This window comes from Empidonax traillii, unplaced genomic scaffold, assembly GCF_003031625.1.
Source record: "Empidonax traillii isolate 1590-97213 ecotype Southwest subspecies unplaced genomic scaffold, ASM303162v1 scaffold629:size373524, whole genome shotgun sequence".
Classification (NCBI taxonomy): domain Eukaryota; kingdom Metazoa; phylum Chordata; class Aves; order Passeriformes; family Tyrannidae; genus Empidonax; species Empidonax traillii.
In genome coordinates, this window is record NW_020955822.1 from 38547 (window position 1) to 59331 (window position 20785).

At 36.2% G+C, this 20785-nt stretch overlaps 1 protein-coding gene across 1 annotated transcript in view; it reads left to right on the forward strand.

The window, feature by feature from the left end:
• Nucleotides 1-20785, forward strand: part of LOC114065196 (protein O-mannosyl-transferase TMTC2-like) — a gene marked incomplete at its 5' end in the record, with an annotated part of 90521 nt that overhangs the window by 34808 nt on the left and 34928 nt on the right. The window contains one exon of the mRNA XM_027898895.1: nucleotides 13261-13342. Within this exon, the coding sequence (XP_027754696.1) occupies nucleotides 13261-13342 (82 nt within the window). The remainder of the gene's footprint in view (nucleotides 1-13260; nucleotides 13343-20785) is intronic.

Genomic DNA, 20785 nt, shown 5'->3' on the forward strand with positions numbered 1-20785 from the left:
TAATCAAGCATTGGAACAGCCTACCCAGAGAGGTGGTGGATTCACCATCCCTGGAGGTTTTTAAGCAGAGATTGGATGTGGCCCTTAGTGCCATGATATAGTAATTGGAGTTGGATCAGGGGTTGGACTTGATGATCTTGGAGGTCTTTTCCAACCCAATCTATTCTATGATTCTATGATTCTATGACAGTTTTTGTTTTTTTTGTGAGACATTACAACTCTGTGGCAGAAGAAAACAGTTATAATGGCATAGGAACTTTATAATGCACAATAAGGAGTTGATAAAGCCTTATCACAATTAATGATATTAATTAGATATTCAGCCTTTGACTCAGGGTTGTTGTAGCAGCCTATGGTTGGGTGCCACCTATGCTTTGTGAATAACGACTCATGCTTTGAATTTACACTTCTTTAGGAGTATCTCTTTGAGCATGTGAAAAGAACTACTCAACTAGATAAAGCTTATTCTAAAAAAAATCAGAAGAGTTGGGCTTTTTTATTTCTGTAAAATTTACTTTCCTTTTGACTGTATTTCCAGCTAACTTAGCCCCATATGATAGTTATAGCAGAATGCCAGTCCCTCCTTGGTTTTCACACATTTTGAAGATGAAGATGAATTTTCCATTTTATTCACTCATTCTGTTTTAAAACTGCTTTTCATTTTATGTTTTCTCATTCCCATTTTTCTGACCAATATCCTTTCATCTTTATCTATTCTACTTTTGCTTTCGTTGTTCACTCTAGTGGGTTCATATTTGCTTTCTGTGCTCTACTGATACACCTCTGTATGGCTCTTCAGTCCTAGTGCCTCAGTTTGAGTATCTTCCTCAGCTTTTCACCTAGAAATAAGCTTTTTCTATGACCTTGATTATGAGTTGCCTAGTCTTCAAGCAAAAAATGTCCTTTTACACAGGGTAAATATCCAGTGGAAAACAACAGCTCATAATTAATTTCAGCAGATCCATTACTGCTAAAAGTGTCTGATTTTGGAAAAAGGAGAGAAATTGGAAAAGGAGTTTTCTGTATGAGTACAGGTGACAACATTCTTAGAAAGAATTAAAAAGTGGTCAGTGTTATCATGTAATGTCAAATACAGAGTTTGATTAAAAGCTACATGGACGGGAATTTTTTAGCTTGTAATAGAAGTCAAGATGGTGGTGTTATATCCCCTCTGCCGGTCAGTTCCAGCTCCTGAAAAGGCATTTTTTTGTTACAATTTCCAGTTACAGTTAAAATTGCTGGGATATCGACAAATACATGTGCTCACTGATTACTTTCCTCTGGAATAGAACTGCAAGTAAGTTATACAGGAAAATTTCCTAATTTACCTTGTTTTGCTGGCAGATATCTTTATATCTTGCATCTAAAAATAATACAAGAAAGTCAGATTTTGGTTTCTTCTTAGCAGATCTTTGACACAAAAGTTCTAATTTATTGGAACTGCTATGGGGAAGTCATGGTTTAGGAATGGTATTTCCCAATTTAGTGTTCCCTCTGAAACACTCAAACCCACGTACCACTTGCTCACTCTGTCCTCTCCCTTCCCCTCCCTGCTGCAGTGGAATGGGTAAGAGAATTGGAGACACAGAAGGTAAAGATAAGAGATAAGAACAATTTAATGGAAACAGCAATGTATCAGCAACAATATTAATAACAAATTGTACAAGAGAGGTGAACAATTCACATGCGAATGCTCACCAGGCAGAAGCTCTGACCACATCCGACCATGCTGCCAAGCTCCGTGACCTGGAAAGGACCCCTTCCCTCTCCCCAGAAAATAACATAAGGTGGTATAGAATAACCTGTGGATTGTAGCCATGCCTCTCCTGGCTACTGCAAAAATTAATCCTGCCCTGGCCAGAATCAAAATGGGAAGAAAATCCAGATCTCTCTTTTTTTTTTTTTTTCTCTTACAAACACCCCCCTCCTACCCCAGTACTCTTCTAGTTAATTTTCTGAACTGCTGAGTGTGTGAAATATGAGGTCTGCTAGCAAAAGTCTTGCAGTGATTCTGGGAAACAAGGTCCCACAGTTTTCTTCAAAATAGCAAAATCCCCAAATCCCAGAACTGTGCAAACACAGTGAGCCACTAATTTTTTATTTCTTTTATTTTGTCCCCTCATTATGAAAGTGCAGGTATAGCATTAAATTATTTGGAAGTAAGTGATGAAAAATCTACGTCAACCCTTATAGTAGAATTGAACTGTTTGCTTTTCTCCAGGGATATAAATTCAAGATATGTGTGAGGTGGATTGTGTCTTGAGCATCTGAGCTGTGTTTTTGGAAGAATGTGTCTCATTAGCAAGGAGGAGAAGAGCTGTATACACCTTTGAACGCTGAATGTTGCACTGTGATAGGCAATAAAATATCTTTCTTTTCTCAACACACACTTGCTTACCTGTACTTACTCTTTGTTGTAATTGTAGTCTATTCTCATCACATTTGTTTGTTATCATCTCTTGGTACTTTTTTCTTTTGTTACTGTTGCTTCTTCTCATATTCATGGCAATATTTACAGATAGGGTTGATGTATATTCTACTGACAGCAGCATTAGCTGAAAAGATGGTCCTGATGTCCTGTGGACTTGTAGGACTTCATAAACTTATGGCAAGGCAACATATTAATGACAAAGTAATTAGAGATGGCAGAACATTTTTCAGGTAGTTATTTCATTCATGAAAAATAAAGTTCCTTTATCTTTGGTCTATTGAAAATTGGCATTTATTTCACTTAGTTCTTTCAGCTACGTCTGAAAAGACGTTCAATGGGAAAATGGATAACGAAGAGATTTGGCAGTAAAATACGGATTTTTGTCTCCATGTTGGTCACTTTTTCTTAATCAGTTTTGCAGTCTGCTGTCTGCTCAGTGATTCACATTAAATGAATTTTGTCTAGTTTCTGATATACTGATGTGTCCTAGTATTAGTTCCCATTGCAAATATATGATTGCTGTAACTGACGTGCTTCCTGGAAATCTTCATAGACTTCCTTGGGATTCAGATTAGAGCTGCTGCCTTTGGCATAGTTGTTTCAGCCCATTCCCAACTTGAGGTACCACTGTGATTTATTCTTCTGTTATATTTTTCTACCTAGACTCATGATCACTTTCTCACAGCCTGTAAATTCAGGAGAGAGAAAAACCCTACTTCAGTTATTTTTTGGATGTTAGAGGAGGGACATTTGAGAGGCTTTTTTCCCCACTTCTGTTGTAGCCAAACATTCAAACTTTTTACAAACCTATTTCTGAATATAAGTGCTGAGACAAAACTGTTGATAACACTTCTCAGTGTCTCTTTTCCGGGAGAGAAATATGAGATGGTTGATGAAGTGAAGGGTGCATATAGATGCTAGTAGAGGTAGAAAAGTTTTCTCTGTCAGTGAAAGTGGGGGATGAGGGAGGAGAGGAGGTAAATTTCAGACAGGTTCCCAAGTTCCAGCCAAAGGCAATTCTAATGTAAAACTCCCTAGCAGTAAAGTCAGACCTATAAAGTTCACAAATTCAGATATATTTTACTTCCTGACTTTAATTCCAATGAAGTGGCTTAATTTTAACCTCAGCTTTTCTGCCCCCTCGAGTCTATTGCCAGTATTAATGCTTAGTAAAAGCAGCATGACATGGAATCATAGCATCATTTATGCTGGAAAAGATACAAGAAATGCCAGGTGGACTTGGGCATGCTGCTGTATACGCAGGAAAAATCAGACCAACTTAAGCGCTCCAGATGAATACCTAATGAATTTACAGTCCTGTTACCTAATATCATAAGTCACAAGAATTTCTTAACTCCTATATTGGATCATGTTATATGTTCCTATCTAAAAGTTACAGCTCACTAAGCTACAGTTTTCTTGAAAGTACATTAGGACAGTATAATTTAGTGGTTGAAAAACATGATTAGTAACATAGCTAGTAGAATAATTGGAAAATAGCCAGTTATCTGGGGCTTAAGGTTGTGCTTCCTTTATTTTTCTGAAAGAACATGTAGCTGTTAAGAACTGTAGTGCTTTAGCATAATGTGCTTTTCATACCTTTAACCTGTTAAGGTGCTCAAATTACTTGTAGAATTTATTTGTCGATGTGACATGTTAGTTGACCTATTCAGTCTCCTGGTGGCACAGCAGCTTGGTACTGCAGCATCTGAACCTCATCCCTTGCTTGGATAATTTATTTCTATATCACAAAGAAGAGCATAATTTTTAAAAGGCTTTAAAATTGCAAGGCTCCCTGCTTTCAGATAAAATAAGTCTGTCAAAAATGACAGTGCCAGGTGATGCCTTGAGCGTGTGCTGTAATTAATTTTCCATTATATGAGCAAATCTTCTAGAAGAAAAAGCATTGTCTATCCTCCTAAAAAAATCATTTACAAGTAAGGCTTTAAATTTTTTTTCATCCTCTCACTTCAGTAGTCCTAAAGAGAAGACTTAAGAAACCCTCCCTCCTAATGCCTGGCCTCTGTGCCATCAGTCAGTGAATGATTGTTATGGTAGCACACAGTCTGAGCAGCTTTATTTCAGTTAAAAATAAATGTTTTGAAGTTTTATCTGTTTTGTGTGAACTTGAGCTTACAAACCACCCTGTGTAGCTTGCAGTAATGCCTGTAATTGCTAAAGTATTTAGGGACAGCCTCATACTGTAACTTTTAGCATGTTGTATCTGGGAATTACAGGCTTCACTGTATTTCTCTGGAAAAAATTGCACAGTGTTTTCTTGCATTTTACATGGCACCACACAGTGCTGTTAATCTCCTATTTTTTACTGGCTTGGAAAATCACCCAAAGTGCTGTAAGAAAAATTTCCTTTGCCTTGTAAAATTTCTGTGCTGGAGCTCCAAACTATTAAAGTCAATAATAGTCCTCCTAGAAGACTCCCTAAAATCTAAAATATTTCATTTGAAAATGTTTTCTTCAAGGGGGTTTGGGAAAAAACAGTCATAGACATAATAGAGACAGGCAGTGTTTTGGATTAAAATAAAAGTAACAGAATTGTGACACTCAAGTATCAACAGTGAAGTTTAATGCTTTTCTTAAGTTTCGAAATAATTCCTCCTCAGTGGGTGACCATATTTTTTCCTGCAGTTGTTTGTTGTTTATGTTCCTGACAGACAGAAGGCCAGAGAGGTATTCTGCCATTTTTGGTTGGTTGTGAAATACTCAGAGTGCTGCTGTCAAATACCCTACTGTATTCAGTAATTGGTGTAGTTCTTGACTGTCATCTCAAAATAAATATAAATAAATGACAACACAGAAATAAATGGAAGGTAGGAAGAACAGAGAAAAGATGGGACAACAGGGGAAAATGGGAACATAGTACAATGAATAGACTAATTCAGCATTTACTACTTCTGTAATTACTTGATGCTGGTGTTTCAGCACAGAAAGGAAATCTGCATTTCTGTTGGAAAACTCTTGTCATATTGTAATTTTTTAATGTCACTGGTTGATTTCTGCTTTTTTTCTCTCTCTAGATTGACACAAATTGGAATAAAGCAGGAATGAGGGAGAATAGTCATGAAGTCAAAAGGCTTGTGACTGTTTTTAAGACATAGCAATTGAAATGCTCTATGTTAAATCTAGGTATGATTTTCTAGAACAGTTTATCTCTTCTTTAGTAATCAATTCCTTTAAAACAGACAAAAATATTTTTAGCAATACTTCAGCAAATGATAAATGCCTACATATACAGAAATCTTTAATTTATGAAAAGGCATTATCTGAACAGGTCAGTTTAATTAGATCAGCAAAACTGTTAGGTATTTCATTTTGGGAGACTAAATCCCTTGGCTGTAAGTACTGCTTCTAGGAAGAATTTTTTAATGAAAATTGGATATTTCAGTTGAACTCACATCATAGAAATGAGTAAATGACATTGAATCCTGGAGAATGCCCTCCCTAAGAAATGGAGTTAAACCAAGCAATAGCCGCTGCTGCTTTTCTGACTTGTATTCAGTTTGCCTTTGGAGGCTGATGCAAGCACTATGATTTTTCTTGCCACTTGAAATCTCTGGAGGGTTAAAACTGATCCAAGCACAAAGTTTGTATTTAGTTCTGAGTTTGGAAAAATTCTAGAAGTTGTTTTCATGTTGGTTTCCAGCCTGCAAGCAATTCACTTGTAGGGGGTAGGAGGAATGGGTTTCCCTTGTCAGTGTGGAAAATCATGTTTATTGACTTAAGAACTGTGAGCACAATTTTTTTAAGGTTTGGTTATCTGGTGTATCTGGATCTTTAACACCTCCAGGCTGAATGACAGGATTTCCGAACTACAGAAATTTCAATAGCTGACATCTATTGAGCTTGTATTTCTTCTGAGGTTGGCTGCATGCCATAAGTATTGCATCCATAGATATACTTTTCAGTCCCCTTAGGACATATGTTTGGCTGCATGCCAGTTGTAATAGAATTAATTGTAAAGCAGAGCATTTTCATTTAAATATAACGTATCTGTCTAGTTCAAAAAATGACTCTGGAACAGGTATTTAGGCACATAACCCCTCACTAACCTCCTTTAGGGATCTCATCCTCTGTATCATCTTTCCAACTTCCTGTAGACAGGAAAAGGGGAGCCCTAAACTTCTCGCTTTGCTCGACATAAATTTAAAGCTTTTTATAGAGAACATTGCTGACATAGGATGAACTGCTTTCATGAAAGTCACAGAATTGTTTCGGTTGGAAGCAACCTTAAAGGTCGTCTAGTTCCAACCCACCAAGAGAGATCTTTTTGTTTTGTTACATGGTTGAATATAGCTGCTGGTCACCCGTAATTACTCTTTGTGTAGTAATTTTGTCAGTAATCATGGAAAAATGCACTATCAAGGCCAAATTTAGCTTTGAAGAAATTCATGGGACTCAATGAAAACAGTACATGAAGATAGTGAATTTATATTCTACTGACTGGCCACTGAAATATGAGTAGATATTAACACACTACTTTATCAGAAAATATTAAATGTGGTTTAAGACTGAATGGAAAATAAAGGGACTAATATGGAAATTTACTTAACATTTCATTACATATTCTTGATACAAAATAATCTAAAGCTTAATGACCAAGATGAACATTTCAATATGGCTCTAGACAGTGAATAAATCACAAGGTGTAGAATGAAATCTGTTCTTTAAAAGTTTACATAAGATTGTTCACAATATTTCTTGTTTCCACAGTGATGTAATGCCATGAACTCCTTTTAGACTTTGAGTTGCCCCCAGAAGAAAGAATAAAAAATAGATATATCATTATTTAAAAAAAAACCAAAAACCAAACCAAAAAGAACAAAAAACTACAAACAAACAGAACAATCAAAAGAACAAAAAAAGCGCAAACTCCAAGAGGAAAAAAAAATCCTATGCCTAAATTTCTTTTCTATATTATTTTGGGCACTTTAATAGAACAAGAATGTTTTTTGTGATAGGAGACACATAAAACAGGAAAACAGATGTCAAATAACTTTAATATATTATTGATTATTTGATATGTAATACTTTACTTAAAGAATACATCACCTTAATAGTCTCTCAATCACGCTCCAAGACAGAAAAGTTGTGAGCTGTGCTTTAAATTTCTAAATCTATACATAAGGAGTGGTGTCACATTCAAAAATACTGAAGTTCCAGTGGATTCCTGCCAAAATCAATGGGCACTACTTAAATCTCAACTCTCTGCTTATCATGCCTTAAATTATCCCTGTAAATGTAGACTCGAGAACCTGGTTTATGTTACTACTCTCTAAATTAACCCTAGCTCATAGAAAAATTATACTGACTTCAGTAGAATCTCAGTGAAGCTCGTAGATGGATTTTTACTCAGCAAAAATCCACCTGTGGTTGAAGGAGGGCTAATGTGATATATTAAGATGGAAGTTAACCACTTAAGGTGCAAGTAGAGGATTAAACTAAAACAAGATGTTACATTTTATTGATCCTACCAAGGCTTATTTCCAAAAGCAATGTACTGGATTACACAAGCAGTTTGCATAGACTCATGTGTGTGTGAGGACCCTGGGAAGGAGAATGTCAGTCATGACCTCAGTGACAGAGTTGTGTGCATGTGTTACACTGGGCAATAATGAGAAAGTTGCCTCACATTTATTATAAGGTAAAGATGGTGAATTATTGTGGATTGGTAGATACAGATTTATAACCTAATTTCCTCCAGAGTAATCCAATTCTTGCACCCATACACTGAGATTAATATATTACACCAAAGAGAAATAATATTATCTTCTTGAACATACTAGAGAGACAAAGCTTGAGGCCAGTACTAGTACAAGTATTGTTTCTCACTGTGATCATCTAAGGATAAGAGAGAGTAAAACTTTACGAAGATAACGTCTTTTACAAGCCTACTGATATTAGGTGGACAAAGAATAGCTCTGCTTGACTTTAAACTCCTCCCCCCACAATTGTTTGTTTTTCTAGTGAAATATATATTACTTCACATTCACTTCTTCTTACAAACCTTGACTCATATGTGTCTTTCTCTGGGACAGATGCTAACCTTTAGAAGTATTTGCTTCTCTACCACGTTCAGTTGCTTTTATTTTATTATAAGAAGGATGAGATGAAGAGGCAAGATTTATCTCCTTAGTGCACAGAAAGTATAGAACCTGAAATAAATTTTGAACCTTTGATGTTGATAATACAAGTCCTGTATTTTTCAGTTGCACTAACATTTCACATACAAATTATGATGTAAGTTATTTAAATTGTAATTCAGAATTAAAATGGAAGAGTTGTAGAAGTAATAGCAAAATGAAGGGAAAAAAGGAATTCTTTTAGTTACTAAATACTAGATATTAAAGTTGTTTCTTAACTATTAATATTTAGAGAAGGAGTGGGGAGCTTGCCTATGTCAGTGACATCATTGGAAGATACAGCTCTCTAGTTCCTGTTTTCTTAGTCCAGCTAAGTAAAAGCTTTTGAAGAAGATATTTCTAATTTCCTCAGTATTGCATCACTTAAATTTTGTTTTCCCTATCCTATCACAACTTTTGTAAGGCAAAAGGAACTGATTATGAAAGTTATGCCGGCCTGCAATAACTTAAGGAAACATAGAAATGAAGTCACAGGTTCAGTTCAGACTTTTTTTACTATCCTTGCATAGTCTGTCTGAGACTTTAAAATGTCCTAGAGAGGAAGAAGAAAATATGTAAAATAGTATTTTTTCTATATTTAGTGTCAACAGCTCAATCAACCTTCCATTAAGAAATCTTTTCACAATTCAATTAAAAATGTGAATACTTGCCAAAAAAAAAATACATTGAACAGACATGGAGAATGACAGTCAACTCCATTTGTGATGCAAATGCAATCACATAATTACCAGTGAAAGCTCAGAAAAAAACTCTATGTTGAAGAATGAAGTCTCTGTCCTATTGGTGAAACCCTTGTAAACTTTGAATAATGATTAATATTTATGATGTATAAAGTTGGTTCAAATTGCAGAGACCACCTAATTTGTTGAACCACCTGACTTACTGGTTGTCACTGTGTCATCATAGTTTCCACAAGAGGGTTATTCAGAGCTGCTCAGCTGCATTTTTTACTTTTACTACCATTTCAGGATCTGTGGGCCTCCAGCAGCCTGAAGTACAACAGCTGCCTCAACATGAATTTGGCGGAGTTTACCAGCATAGTGAGGAAAAAAATTGGGATGAATATCGAAATGGTAGTTTTGTCCTCAGTTTTTTAGTATTTTAAGAATAAAATCTTCACTAATGTATCAGCTGCCCTTAGCTAGCTCTCTTTCATTTATCATGGTGATCATAACAATCATTTGTAGGAAAGCCCATTTAAGCAATGTCTGATCATATTAGCAATTGCAATCAACTACAGAGAACTGGTCTTTAAAAAATCAAGCTTCTGACTTAATATTTAAACAATTAATTGGCTTCCAAAACTGCAAGCAAATAGCCAGTCTGATTCAAAATCTGCATGAGTGAGGTATTTCTGAAAACCAACACAAGTTTTGTGCTAGGTTTTAAGTGCCTTAGCTGCACTTCTTAAACTTTTTTTTCCTTTTAAATTTGTTGGTGTTGCTTGAGGATGGTAATCATGGGCAATTTGTCTTTTTTTGAGCATGGGAGAGGGAGATTGAAGTTTTCTTTATTAACGGAAAACTGCTGAAAGTTTGTCCTCATTATGTGCTTTAGGTCCAGATGTGGTAAGGGAAATACCAGCCCAGTCTTCCAAATCAAGCATATTTAAGTTTTTTTTCCTTAGCAGTAAGATTCACGTTCATTGTTTTATGATTCTGTGTCGTAAGTCTCTACACTGAAAAGCCATAAATATGCCAGTACATCTGTGCAGAGGATCTCCATTAGGGCTTGGACTAGGACCACCCACTCATTTCTCCTGAGCAAGCCAGTAGCTGTTAGATAGCACCTTTTCATTAGCTACTGACCTGGACAGGATGTAAACTGGTGACTAACAGGTTAAAGGTATTTTGTATCCCATTATTGATCCTCAGAGCCATCAAGTCTTTTCATCAAAATTTATGAATAACTTCTTTATCTTTCAAATAAGTCTACTATCGTGCAGTTGTAAACTTACATTTTTTTTTTTTTGCTTTGTAAAATTGCCAAAGCATGTCGTTGTGCAGTATATGACTGTGCACCCTACTGCTAGAAATAGGGAGGTTTCCAGTGGGTCTCAATGCTTGCATTCGTATGGATCAATATCCATAACAGTGAACATGCACACCAAATGCCTCCCTGCCACAGATTGGTATTTCTCAGCTGTTCAAACAGTTATTTGAATTTTCGTTAAAGGTCAGAATTTTATTCCTTTGTGCCATGTGTTTTATTTAACACTGAAAACATACAATGAGAAAGGGACAATGACAGGGATTGATGTCAAGCTAACTACACGGTGTGTACATTCTGTTGTAATAGTTGAGGTATACATTGAATAGTTGGAAGAAAGTTGACAAATGCCTAATTTTAATGGTGAAATAGCCTGAATATGTGAACTGATTGGATTTTACATCATTTGACACAAAAAATAATGTGTATTAAATCTATTCTGAGGTACTGACATTTGGAAAGTGCCAAAAAGACTAGAGCAGTCATGTATTTTTGCTGATTCCAGTAAATAAAAATTAATTATGTTTGACAAATGTTTGTGGCCTTAGTCATAGTTTGGTAGGCAGAAGCTATGATTTTGTGACTGTATTCAATGAACTGTCCTTTTATGTTCTAGAAATAGGCACAAGTGCAACCAGCTAAAACTAATGATGTTAGCCTGTTAAAAAAAGCAATTATGCAAAATATGTAGATGTTCATTCTGTCGGAATCAATGATGCGTATGCTTGGTCCCTGTAATTTTGAAACCTCAATGCTAGACTTAGGTATACCACTGTAACTTTTGCCAGACCGAAATGTGCCAACCTTGGAGTTAAATATGCAAAACTGAGTTTATTATTATTACCTCCCCCTGCCAATTATTTTAATTTGAATAATTACTTTATAGTGACCCAAATTTACATTGTGTTTTCAATTGATGATTATTTTCTTCTTCAGTTTTTGTTCTCATCTATAGTTGTATGCTATTTAAAAAAAAATAGATGTATCTTTACTGCACTAGTAGAAGAGGAAAAATCATTCTGCACTATGTGTCATATGGTTTTTTATTTTAGGCTTTTTGTTTGTGGTTTTGTTTTTTTTGTGGTTTTTTTTTTTTTTTTCATTTGGTTGGTTGGTTGGCTGGCTTTTTTTTAAAGCAGGGATGAGCCACTGCAGGATAAGATAATGTACTCTTATCATGTAGTTGCACCGTTTGGTTGGCAGGAACCTTGTGCCATGTGGATTTGGCTTTAAGGAATATGGGTTTGCCAGAGAACGTTTACTAAATAATAAGGCTAAATTCTTACCTCCAATGAACATTCATTTTGTGAAACTGGAATACTGTTAAGCCTGCTCGTATCTATGCCAGGATGATCTCTTGAAATATGGCCTCTATGATGGTTTTGATGGAACATGGTCTTGATATAGTTCTTAGTGTGCTGCACAACTTCCTTCTCTCTAGTTTATTGTCTGTAAGGCCCATGAGGAAAATACTGAGAATCTGGAGCAGCTGTAATCATGAACAGACCTCGTTATTACTCCTGTGTTAACTTGTGGGATAGTGCAGGAGGTTTGCCATGCCTGTTTCCAGACCACAAAACTTGAGAAAGCCTATACGCTTATATCTGTGAAATAACACTCAAGGCAACTTGAGAGATGCAGGTCATTCTGGAGGCCTTCTATTTTATAAAACCACAGCAACTAATTTCATGGGGATAGTGTTAAATAGGTCACAGGTATCTTACTGAACATATGGTGGTGATTTGTGTGTGTGTCAGATTAGGCTGTTTTCTTCAAGAATAATGGTGACTAATGGATCTGCTCTGGCACTTGTGTAGAATCGTGCAACTTTAGTAGTTTGGTATTTCAGTGATAAGGAAATCTGTCTTAGAAGATGTGTGTTCTTTTTACCATAATTTCTGTTAAGGTTTTGGGTTTTTGTTTGTTTTTTCCTGACCATTTTGTTTTTGGTAACTTTACCTTTGGCTCTGTATATAGTTAGGATACAAGGAAAGGGAATGAAACTACGATGGGGAAGGTACAGATTGGACCTTGGGAAAAGGTTCCTCACTGAGAAGGTGAGTGATCACTGGACCAGGCTACCCAGGGAAGTAGCTACAGCACCCAACCTGACAGAGCTCAAGAAGTATCTGTATGATGCTCTTAGTCAAAGGGATGGTTTAGTTTTAGGTAGTCTGGCGAAGAGCAGGAAGTTGGACTCAGTGATCTTTATGGGTCCCTTCCAACATGATCGTTTCTATTATTCTGTGATTTAATAGAACAAAACGTGCTGTTTCCTCACCCTCCACACACACTTTTTTTAAAAGCAGGACTAAAGCTCTGTCCTACCTTCACCTCTGATTTCACCTTGGGTAAATGTAATGCTTGTCCAGAAGAGTAGCATGGAGCTTGGTGTTCACCTAAAGCCCTTTACAATATTTTTTGCAATGCATTTCCACTGCTTCCTTACTTCTTGGACATTGAGGATATTGGACACGTTTCCTCCTCAGTCTGGAGATCTGCAGCATAAGTAGCTGACCACAAAACTTCCTGTAGCACTTAAACATTCATATTTATTTAGGTTAAATCTAGTGATAATAGTAGTTGTTTTTCTCAAGTGCCTGGAATTTGGAAATTTCAACTGTACATGATTGCTCCATGGTGACACACTGTTAAAATAATTTTCCCCCCCTTTTTTTTAAGGGACGCAAGAGTGAGGCAGAAAAGTACTTCATGAAGGCTATTCAGCTGGATCCTACCAAAGGAAACTGCTACATGCATTATGGTATGTTTCAGATAGATAGGGTTTCCACACGTATTCCAGGCTTGCTGTTAATCTCTCCAAGTGATTAAAGGTTTGAAAAGTGCTACTGGCAAAATCTCTTCTTTAAAGGGAAAGAAACTAATCTACCATGTATAACTTCATCTCCATTTCAGCTTGTTAATCATTGTAGAGGGAGAGGTGAAGAATTTCATATTTTGCATAGCTCTCCTCCTGTGAGAGGAATTTCAGTATTGCTGCCTCTCTGGGAAAGAACAAAGGTGACTATTGCCATATGTCAAAGTTTCATGGCCTGGAATATTATTGTTAACAGTTTTGGCCTAACTTCGCTGGTTACCGGTGGGTGGGCAACTAGAAGTTTTACTTCAGTGTGCATGAGTTCTGTATATCAAAGTATCTTATGGGCCTTAACATCTAGCTCCTGCCCAGCATTTCTTGGCTTGAAATGTCTAAGTATTACAAAAGGTTTTGACAAGTTTTGGCCGTATCTTTCCTACTAAGCCATGCATGTGCCTATGGCACACAGTTAATTTGAAGGTATCTTTATAACTTTGGATTGTTTTTGCTAGATGCGCAAAAAATATTTCCAGATGTGTTTAGTCCCAGAGAAACAAAATTAATTTATCTTTATGGACTAATTCTTACTGTATTTTAAAGCTGATAATAGACAAATCTTAAATGCAAGCTAAGTATTTCCAATTGGAAAATATAGAAGTAAATAATAAGATTCATCTTAGTTTAGGAAGAAGGTGGGGAACCACATGCGCACTATATATATATATCTTTGTATATTGTCTTAATTTCCTCTTCTGATTCTAACCAGTAAATGTAAAATATATAAAAGGCCAAAAGGGAAAATTAATCTTACATAATAATCATATTTTTACTCTGTGTGATATCTTTGTCTGAATTGCTCACGTGGTGTATATCTGTTTGGTCCCATGCAGTATGAAATTCTGTATGTTAAATTCCCAGAATCGAACTTTGGACATAGAACATGTAATTGTATTTAAATTAATGTAACCCACTGTTCCATTATTTTGCATTATGAGACATTGCAGTTAGTGGCCTTGTCTTCTATTTATGCCTATGCAGGTAAATCTGATAGGGGTATTTTTGCTTGTAAGTTCCATTATTTCAATTGGGTATAAGTATATTCGAAATCTCAAGACAATGAGGAAAAGTTACGGCTGATTATTTCTTAGAATCCTACTCAAACCCCTTCCAGCCTTTGTTATTAAGAAATCTATCCTTAGTTATTAGAAAATTTTAATTGCACACAAATTCAAGGTAGGTCTCAACAATACATCTCAGCAAAAGACATTAGGATTGTGTGTATTTCATTACAGATCTAGACTTGTTTTCTTTTTCTCTTTCCTTACTTCATCAACTTGCCTGTCCTTTCCTGTAATATTCCCTCTGTCTCATTTTCAAGTGCCCTATAAACTAAAACCACGGTTATTGAAATCATCATTCATGTCTGATACATTGACTGACTCATTACCAGATGACAATATTAAAATGGTGTGTTGTTTCCTAATAAGATTATTCCCTAAAAACATTAGCAAACTTTTCCTTTGATGTCTTCCACATTTAAAAAGTGGGTTCTGTCCTTCTGCTGAGGTCATTACTGCAACATAAGTGAGGTTTTACTCAGCAGTTCAGGAGTGAAGGGCAAAATTTAGTCAGTGGAATAACAGCATAGAAAAATGTGATGCTGAAAGGCAATAGACACAAGAAGGTTCTCTGTAGAGCTGTTAGCTCTCTGTCATGGAGCATTATACAGAGAGAGCTCTTCACGTGAAACCTTTCTTTTCCCTATATAACTTCTGATCGCCTTACCAAATTCAGTGATGTTATTCTATGTTTATATCAAAGTATCTGTGAGAAAGATATGGTCTACTTCTGCTTGGGTTATGTGTCTGTTTAGTACAGCTGATTCACAAATCCTTGTCATTTTGGGCATGGGGCATGTAAAATTTGAAATAAATTATCCTAGCCTTTTCTTTCTTTCCCTTTTCCCTTTCTTTTCTTTTTAGCTTTATTTTTCTTTTCCCTTCCACCTATTGCTTGAATTGATGAGGACTGTGTGTTACCAGGGGCATTCCAAATACTACATAGGAATCCCTAGCTTTATCTCTCCATCTCATTAATTTGTACCTTGTCACAGGTACATTCTACATCCTATAGACCAGGAGTCTAATTGTGCGGAAATACATCCATATTTTGCATGTAAATCTTAGAGATTACTTTCTTTCTCAGCATGAAGATGTTGGAACAGAGAATAAAGTTGTTGGCATCAGTCCTAAAAAAACACATACCTCACAAAACAGCCAAATGAAAAGCATGGTCAGTGGGGACATAGCAGTGTGTTGATGGATTAGCAGAAATAAATGGACTAAAGATTTTCTTCCAAATGCACACAGGATTGCACACACTTATAATTTGTGCTCCCAGGTTGTGCAGATGTTATTTTTGACTCTTAACCTTTTGGACTTTTTTTGGAGCTATGAGAAAAACTGTCAATTTACTGTATCTTTTAGGAAGCTTACATTTGTATTATAATTTAATTTAAACCTTAAGCCAAAGATAATTTTAGGTATGATTTAGTGCAGGAGGCAACGTGATCACACGAAAATTTGGAGAGAGGTGAACAGTTTTGTATTTGTTCCACCACCGCACATATCTCAACTTAGCATTATAGTAATCATTTTTGTTATAGGTACTTTGCTGACTTTGGACTTCAGTGGATTTAGGTTTGAAGCAGTGTTTCGAACTCATTATGCTTGAAGATGTCTGAAGGGAGAACTAGTGGAAAAGGTGAAGAGATATAAATCCCTGTCGACTGCTGACATGATTCCATGTCATTGGACGTAAGGGAAAGTGGCTGTTACTCTAGTGACCAGAGAGGATTACAGTCCCCTTTCAGACTGAAATGCAGGCAGCTGCTCACCTGACTCTTCCTTCTTTTCCCCGTCTCATACACCAGTCATCTGAGCTTTGTGGAAAACCATTACAAATATGTGAATGTTGATGAGTGATATGATAGAAGCTGCTCAGGTACACAGCATGCTCCCAGAAGCACCTCACAGATGAAAGAGAGAAAATTCTCATGAATCAGGAAGAAGAAAAAATGACAGAGGAAGGAGTACAGAAGCACCAATATAATTTTTTTATTTTTTAGTTCTCTTTCAATTCAAGTATTATTTTTGGCACAACATAGAAGTTTTTGAACTAAAACACTGGAGGAAATTATTTTGGATACTAAATTTGAATGCTCTGGTAAAGTTTGAGACTTAACTGGATATTTTAATACACATTTGTTAAAGATGACTTAAAGTGAACAGTTTTTACTAAAACAGGTTGAACTTAGTAAATTATTTCTTTTTTAATTCATTTTTTTCTTCCTCTGGGAAAGTTAACTTCAAAATATCTTACCACATCTCCTCAAGATACTGACTCTCATGCATCCCACTTTACTTTGAGGAGCTGACTCAAGTATGCCATTTTGAATCCTGCCAGACCTTGGTAACTTCTGTCATTAACAGATTGATAACAGAATTGGTCTCCACTGACATAGAAGAGATTAATTCTGAACTACTTGTTTTGATTAAATGCCTATGGTCACATAAGATGAATCCAAGTGTCAATCCAAGAAAACACAAAGAGGTACCTATGAACTAAACAAGTCCAAAGGAACTTTCTTCTAAATATTTTAAGAACATAATGGCATCTAAAGAATCAGTACATCAAAGTCATTAACAAATGTGCCAAACCTAGGAATGTTCAGTCAGGTCAGACCAGTGCCCTTGTGGCCCAGAAACTATTTAGTTTTGGATGTAGTATTGACCATCCGCAAAGGATGTCTCGGTATCTGCACTGAGTCTATCTCAATAGAAGTTGAAGAAAGATGATGTATGTATGAAATTTGTCAGTGCACAGAGATGAGGGGAATTTCAAACAGTGAAATACTTAAGAGCTCATCTGTTTGAAAAGAAACAAAAATAAATTCTTCAGTTAGTAGGATACAGTGTAATTGAGTAGTTTGAAATTGTTGAAGACTTTCTACACTAGCTTTCCCTTAAACAAAAGACACCATAAATGTACAGTTATATTTGTTGCACAAAGATTTCCCCTCCAGAACTGTCTTAATTTATAATTTGTTGTCTAAAAGTAAAAACAAACAAACAAACAAACAACAACAACAACAAAAAAACAACAACAACAAAAAAAAACAACCCAAACAAACAAACACACAAAAACCCCCCCACCAAACCCCCACAACTAAAACATGCTTCTTTTTACTTCTTTCCTAAAAATAGGTTTTGCTGCTATGCCTCTTAAAGTGCATGTAATGGCCTCTCTCCATCATAACGAAAATGCAGTGGGGAAAAAAAGAGAAAAGGAAAGAAGCGGTGAGGTTTCAAGATAAATGTCTCTACAGAGGTCCCTTCTCCCTTACTTCTGTAATGGATTAATTGCAATAAGGAAGTCTAGAACCCAATGGGATGCTCAAATTAACTCTGTTTTATTAATCACTGTTGAGACCTCCTTTTAAAATAGTTTCCTTTGAAAAATACATTGTTTCTAATAACTTGAAATTGCTTAACAATTCCTTTTTTGTTATAAAAATAGGTTATTCTCATTAGAATAATTATGCATTCACTTAATTAGGCAGTTCACATTGATCATCTGCCTTCTTCAGTGCATTCCCAGTTATAGATATAAAACAAAATGAAAAAGAGGCTTTCAGATTACGTAAAACTGAAGTGTATTAGCTACACTCTCATTGAAGAAAGATGAACATGTTCCCAAATATAATTTTTTTAATATTGTATTTCACTTTTGAATTTGTGATAAATTAGGACTTATTTTTATAGGTTTTCTTATATTATCTGTTCCTTTTTAAACAAGTTTAACTTGTTGACTGCTGTATTTGTTTTTTCAGTTTCATCCTATGTCTTTCTAATCACTATTTCTGTAGAGGGCTTTTAGCTCTTTTTGATGCCTAAATTTTCATTTAAGTCTAGGAGCACTCTGTATCTATCTTATTTTAAAGATAATTGCCTTACCACTCCTGTGTCACAGCCTGAAAATTAATTGGAATCACTGATTTAAGTTTCAAAATAAATTGCATTGAAATACAATAGCAGTGAATTTTCAAGCACCATTTTTTTCAATTTTTAAGTCATACACTTAGATGTCCCAGTGAGTGTGAGAAATTTCATATATTTATAGATGTGAATTCAGTTTTCTTTTTAGGTGTTTCCTCGTAGATTGAGGTGTAATAAAGTGAAGTGCTGGGTGCTGGAATTTAGTCCCAACAACCCCCTACAGCACTACAGGCTGGAGGAAGAGTGGCTGAAAGAGGCCCAGTGGAAAAGGACCTGGGGGAGTTGGTCATCAGCTGCCTGAACATGAGCCAGCAGTGTGCCCAGGTGGGCAAGAAGACCAAGGGCATCCTGGCCTATATCAAGAAATGTGGCCAGCAGGACCAGGGAAATGATTGTCCCCGTGTGTCCAGTTCTGGGCCTCTCACTACGGGAAAGACATGGAGGTGGTGGAACATGTCCAGAGAAAGGCAACAGAGCTGGTGAAGGGTCTGGAGACTAAGTCAATGGAGGAGCAGCTGAGTGAGCTGGGCTTTTTAGGCTGGAGAAGAGATGGCTCAGGAGAGACCTGATTGCTCTCTACAAGTGCCTGAAAGGAGGTCATAGCCAGGTGGGGATTGGCCTCTTCTCCCAGGCAACTAGCAACAAAACAAGAGCAAGAATTTCTTCACTGAAATGGTTGTCAAGCATTGGAACAGGCTGCCCAGATAGGTGGTGGAGTCAACATTTCCATGTAGTCACATTTTTCACAGTGCTGGAGCTTTGTGTCTTTGCTCTTCATTGAGTGAAGAGTAGCTTAGGAAAGCTTTATTTTTCTTCTACATATTTAAGGAAAAGATCTTATGAAGAAAAAAACCAGTGTACTTAAGAAAAATAAAATATCAATGTTGTATTTGTGAGAAACAGAAGCATCAGCCATGACCTACTAATGAAATTTTACTAATTTCTTCAGGAAAGTTTTATGTTGATGGAAGAAATGTCACCCTAGTCCATAGGAAGGTAATTTTTTATCCTTGTCAGTGAAATGAATAAAATTTCACAATCTATAATCCCAGTAAATGAATTGTCCCATTTCTGACAGGTTAGCTAAGTGCAGTATATGCCAAGTGATTAATAAAAGAGTGCTTGGATCTGTTACAGTGGGAACACCAGATCCTACATGGTGATTATGTATTGAGAAATTAAATTCCTTGATGAGATGGAGTCAAAGCCAACCAGATGTACTATGTCCATCACTAAGTCACTTGGCCAGCCTTTTCAATACATGATCTTTAACTTTTCTGCAAAGTTTTTCCATTTTAAATCTTTCGGAAATCTTAACATTAATATACAATGATTTTTTAGGGAAACTATAAAACAAGTTAATGATACTCAAATAATACATGTTCATAGAACATATTTGGTCTTTGGAGAAATGGTCTCTCTGTCTTGAGCATACAGTGTCATCAAATTAGGGTCCTGACTTTGGCCTATGGCTCCTCCTGCAATATCAATGAACGTAGTTCCAGGAAGACAGGATTCCCAGACCCAAAATGGGAAGGAGATGGAACTGTCTTGCAGAAAGACTTGATTAAGCTTCTGACCTTTCTGTTTCTAGTACTCTCTGTAATAACTTTGATTTTAGAAAATCTTACCTAGAACTAATAGATGGTATTTCTTAATTCCAAACTGAAACCAGAAAATATACCAGAAGCTCACCTATTCAGAAGAATCCACCAACTTGAAGTCCTTTTTGTTGCTCTCTAGGATGTTGCTATCACGAAATATTAAAAGAAGATTATTACAGACCATTATAATAACTATTTGTTCCAAACTTTCATTAGTACCAGTCACTGAGGTAGAATGCAATGGAGGATTTCCAAACGAGGTAGGTCACTGACCTTAAATGCTGTGGAATTTCCATTTAGTCTGCCTCTTCCCTTGAGTTTATCCTTAAATCTGATCATTCTGATATCTCAAATATGTGGTTGACTCTGCTTCCTCAGCATAATATCCTAGACTGCTTAAGAGATGTGGTATAGATATTGCAAATCAGAGACAGGTCTAGAAATGTGGCTTTGTGCTTCTTCTATGTTGCCAGAATGCAGAGTTTCTGCAGGAACTGGAAAAGCCTGTGACACAAACAACCCTGGAGACTTCTTTGCTAATGATCATGTTTTGATCTATGAGTATTATCTCATGAGGATTTTTGTAGAGATAGCACGAGGCTGCTACAGAAGAGCAACTGGATAGTTTTTTCCCATCCAGATTTCACATATCCCAACTTATAGATCACCAGGTGTTTGGGAAATGACATAAGGTCCAGAATCTTCCTCAGTATCTGTAAATCACGAGG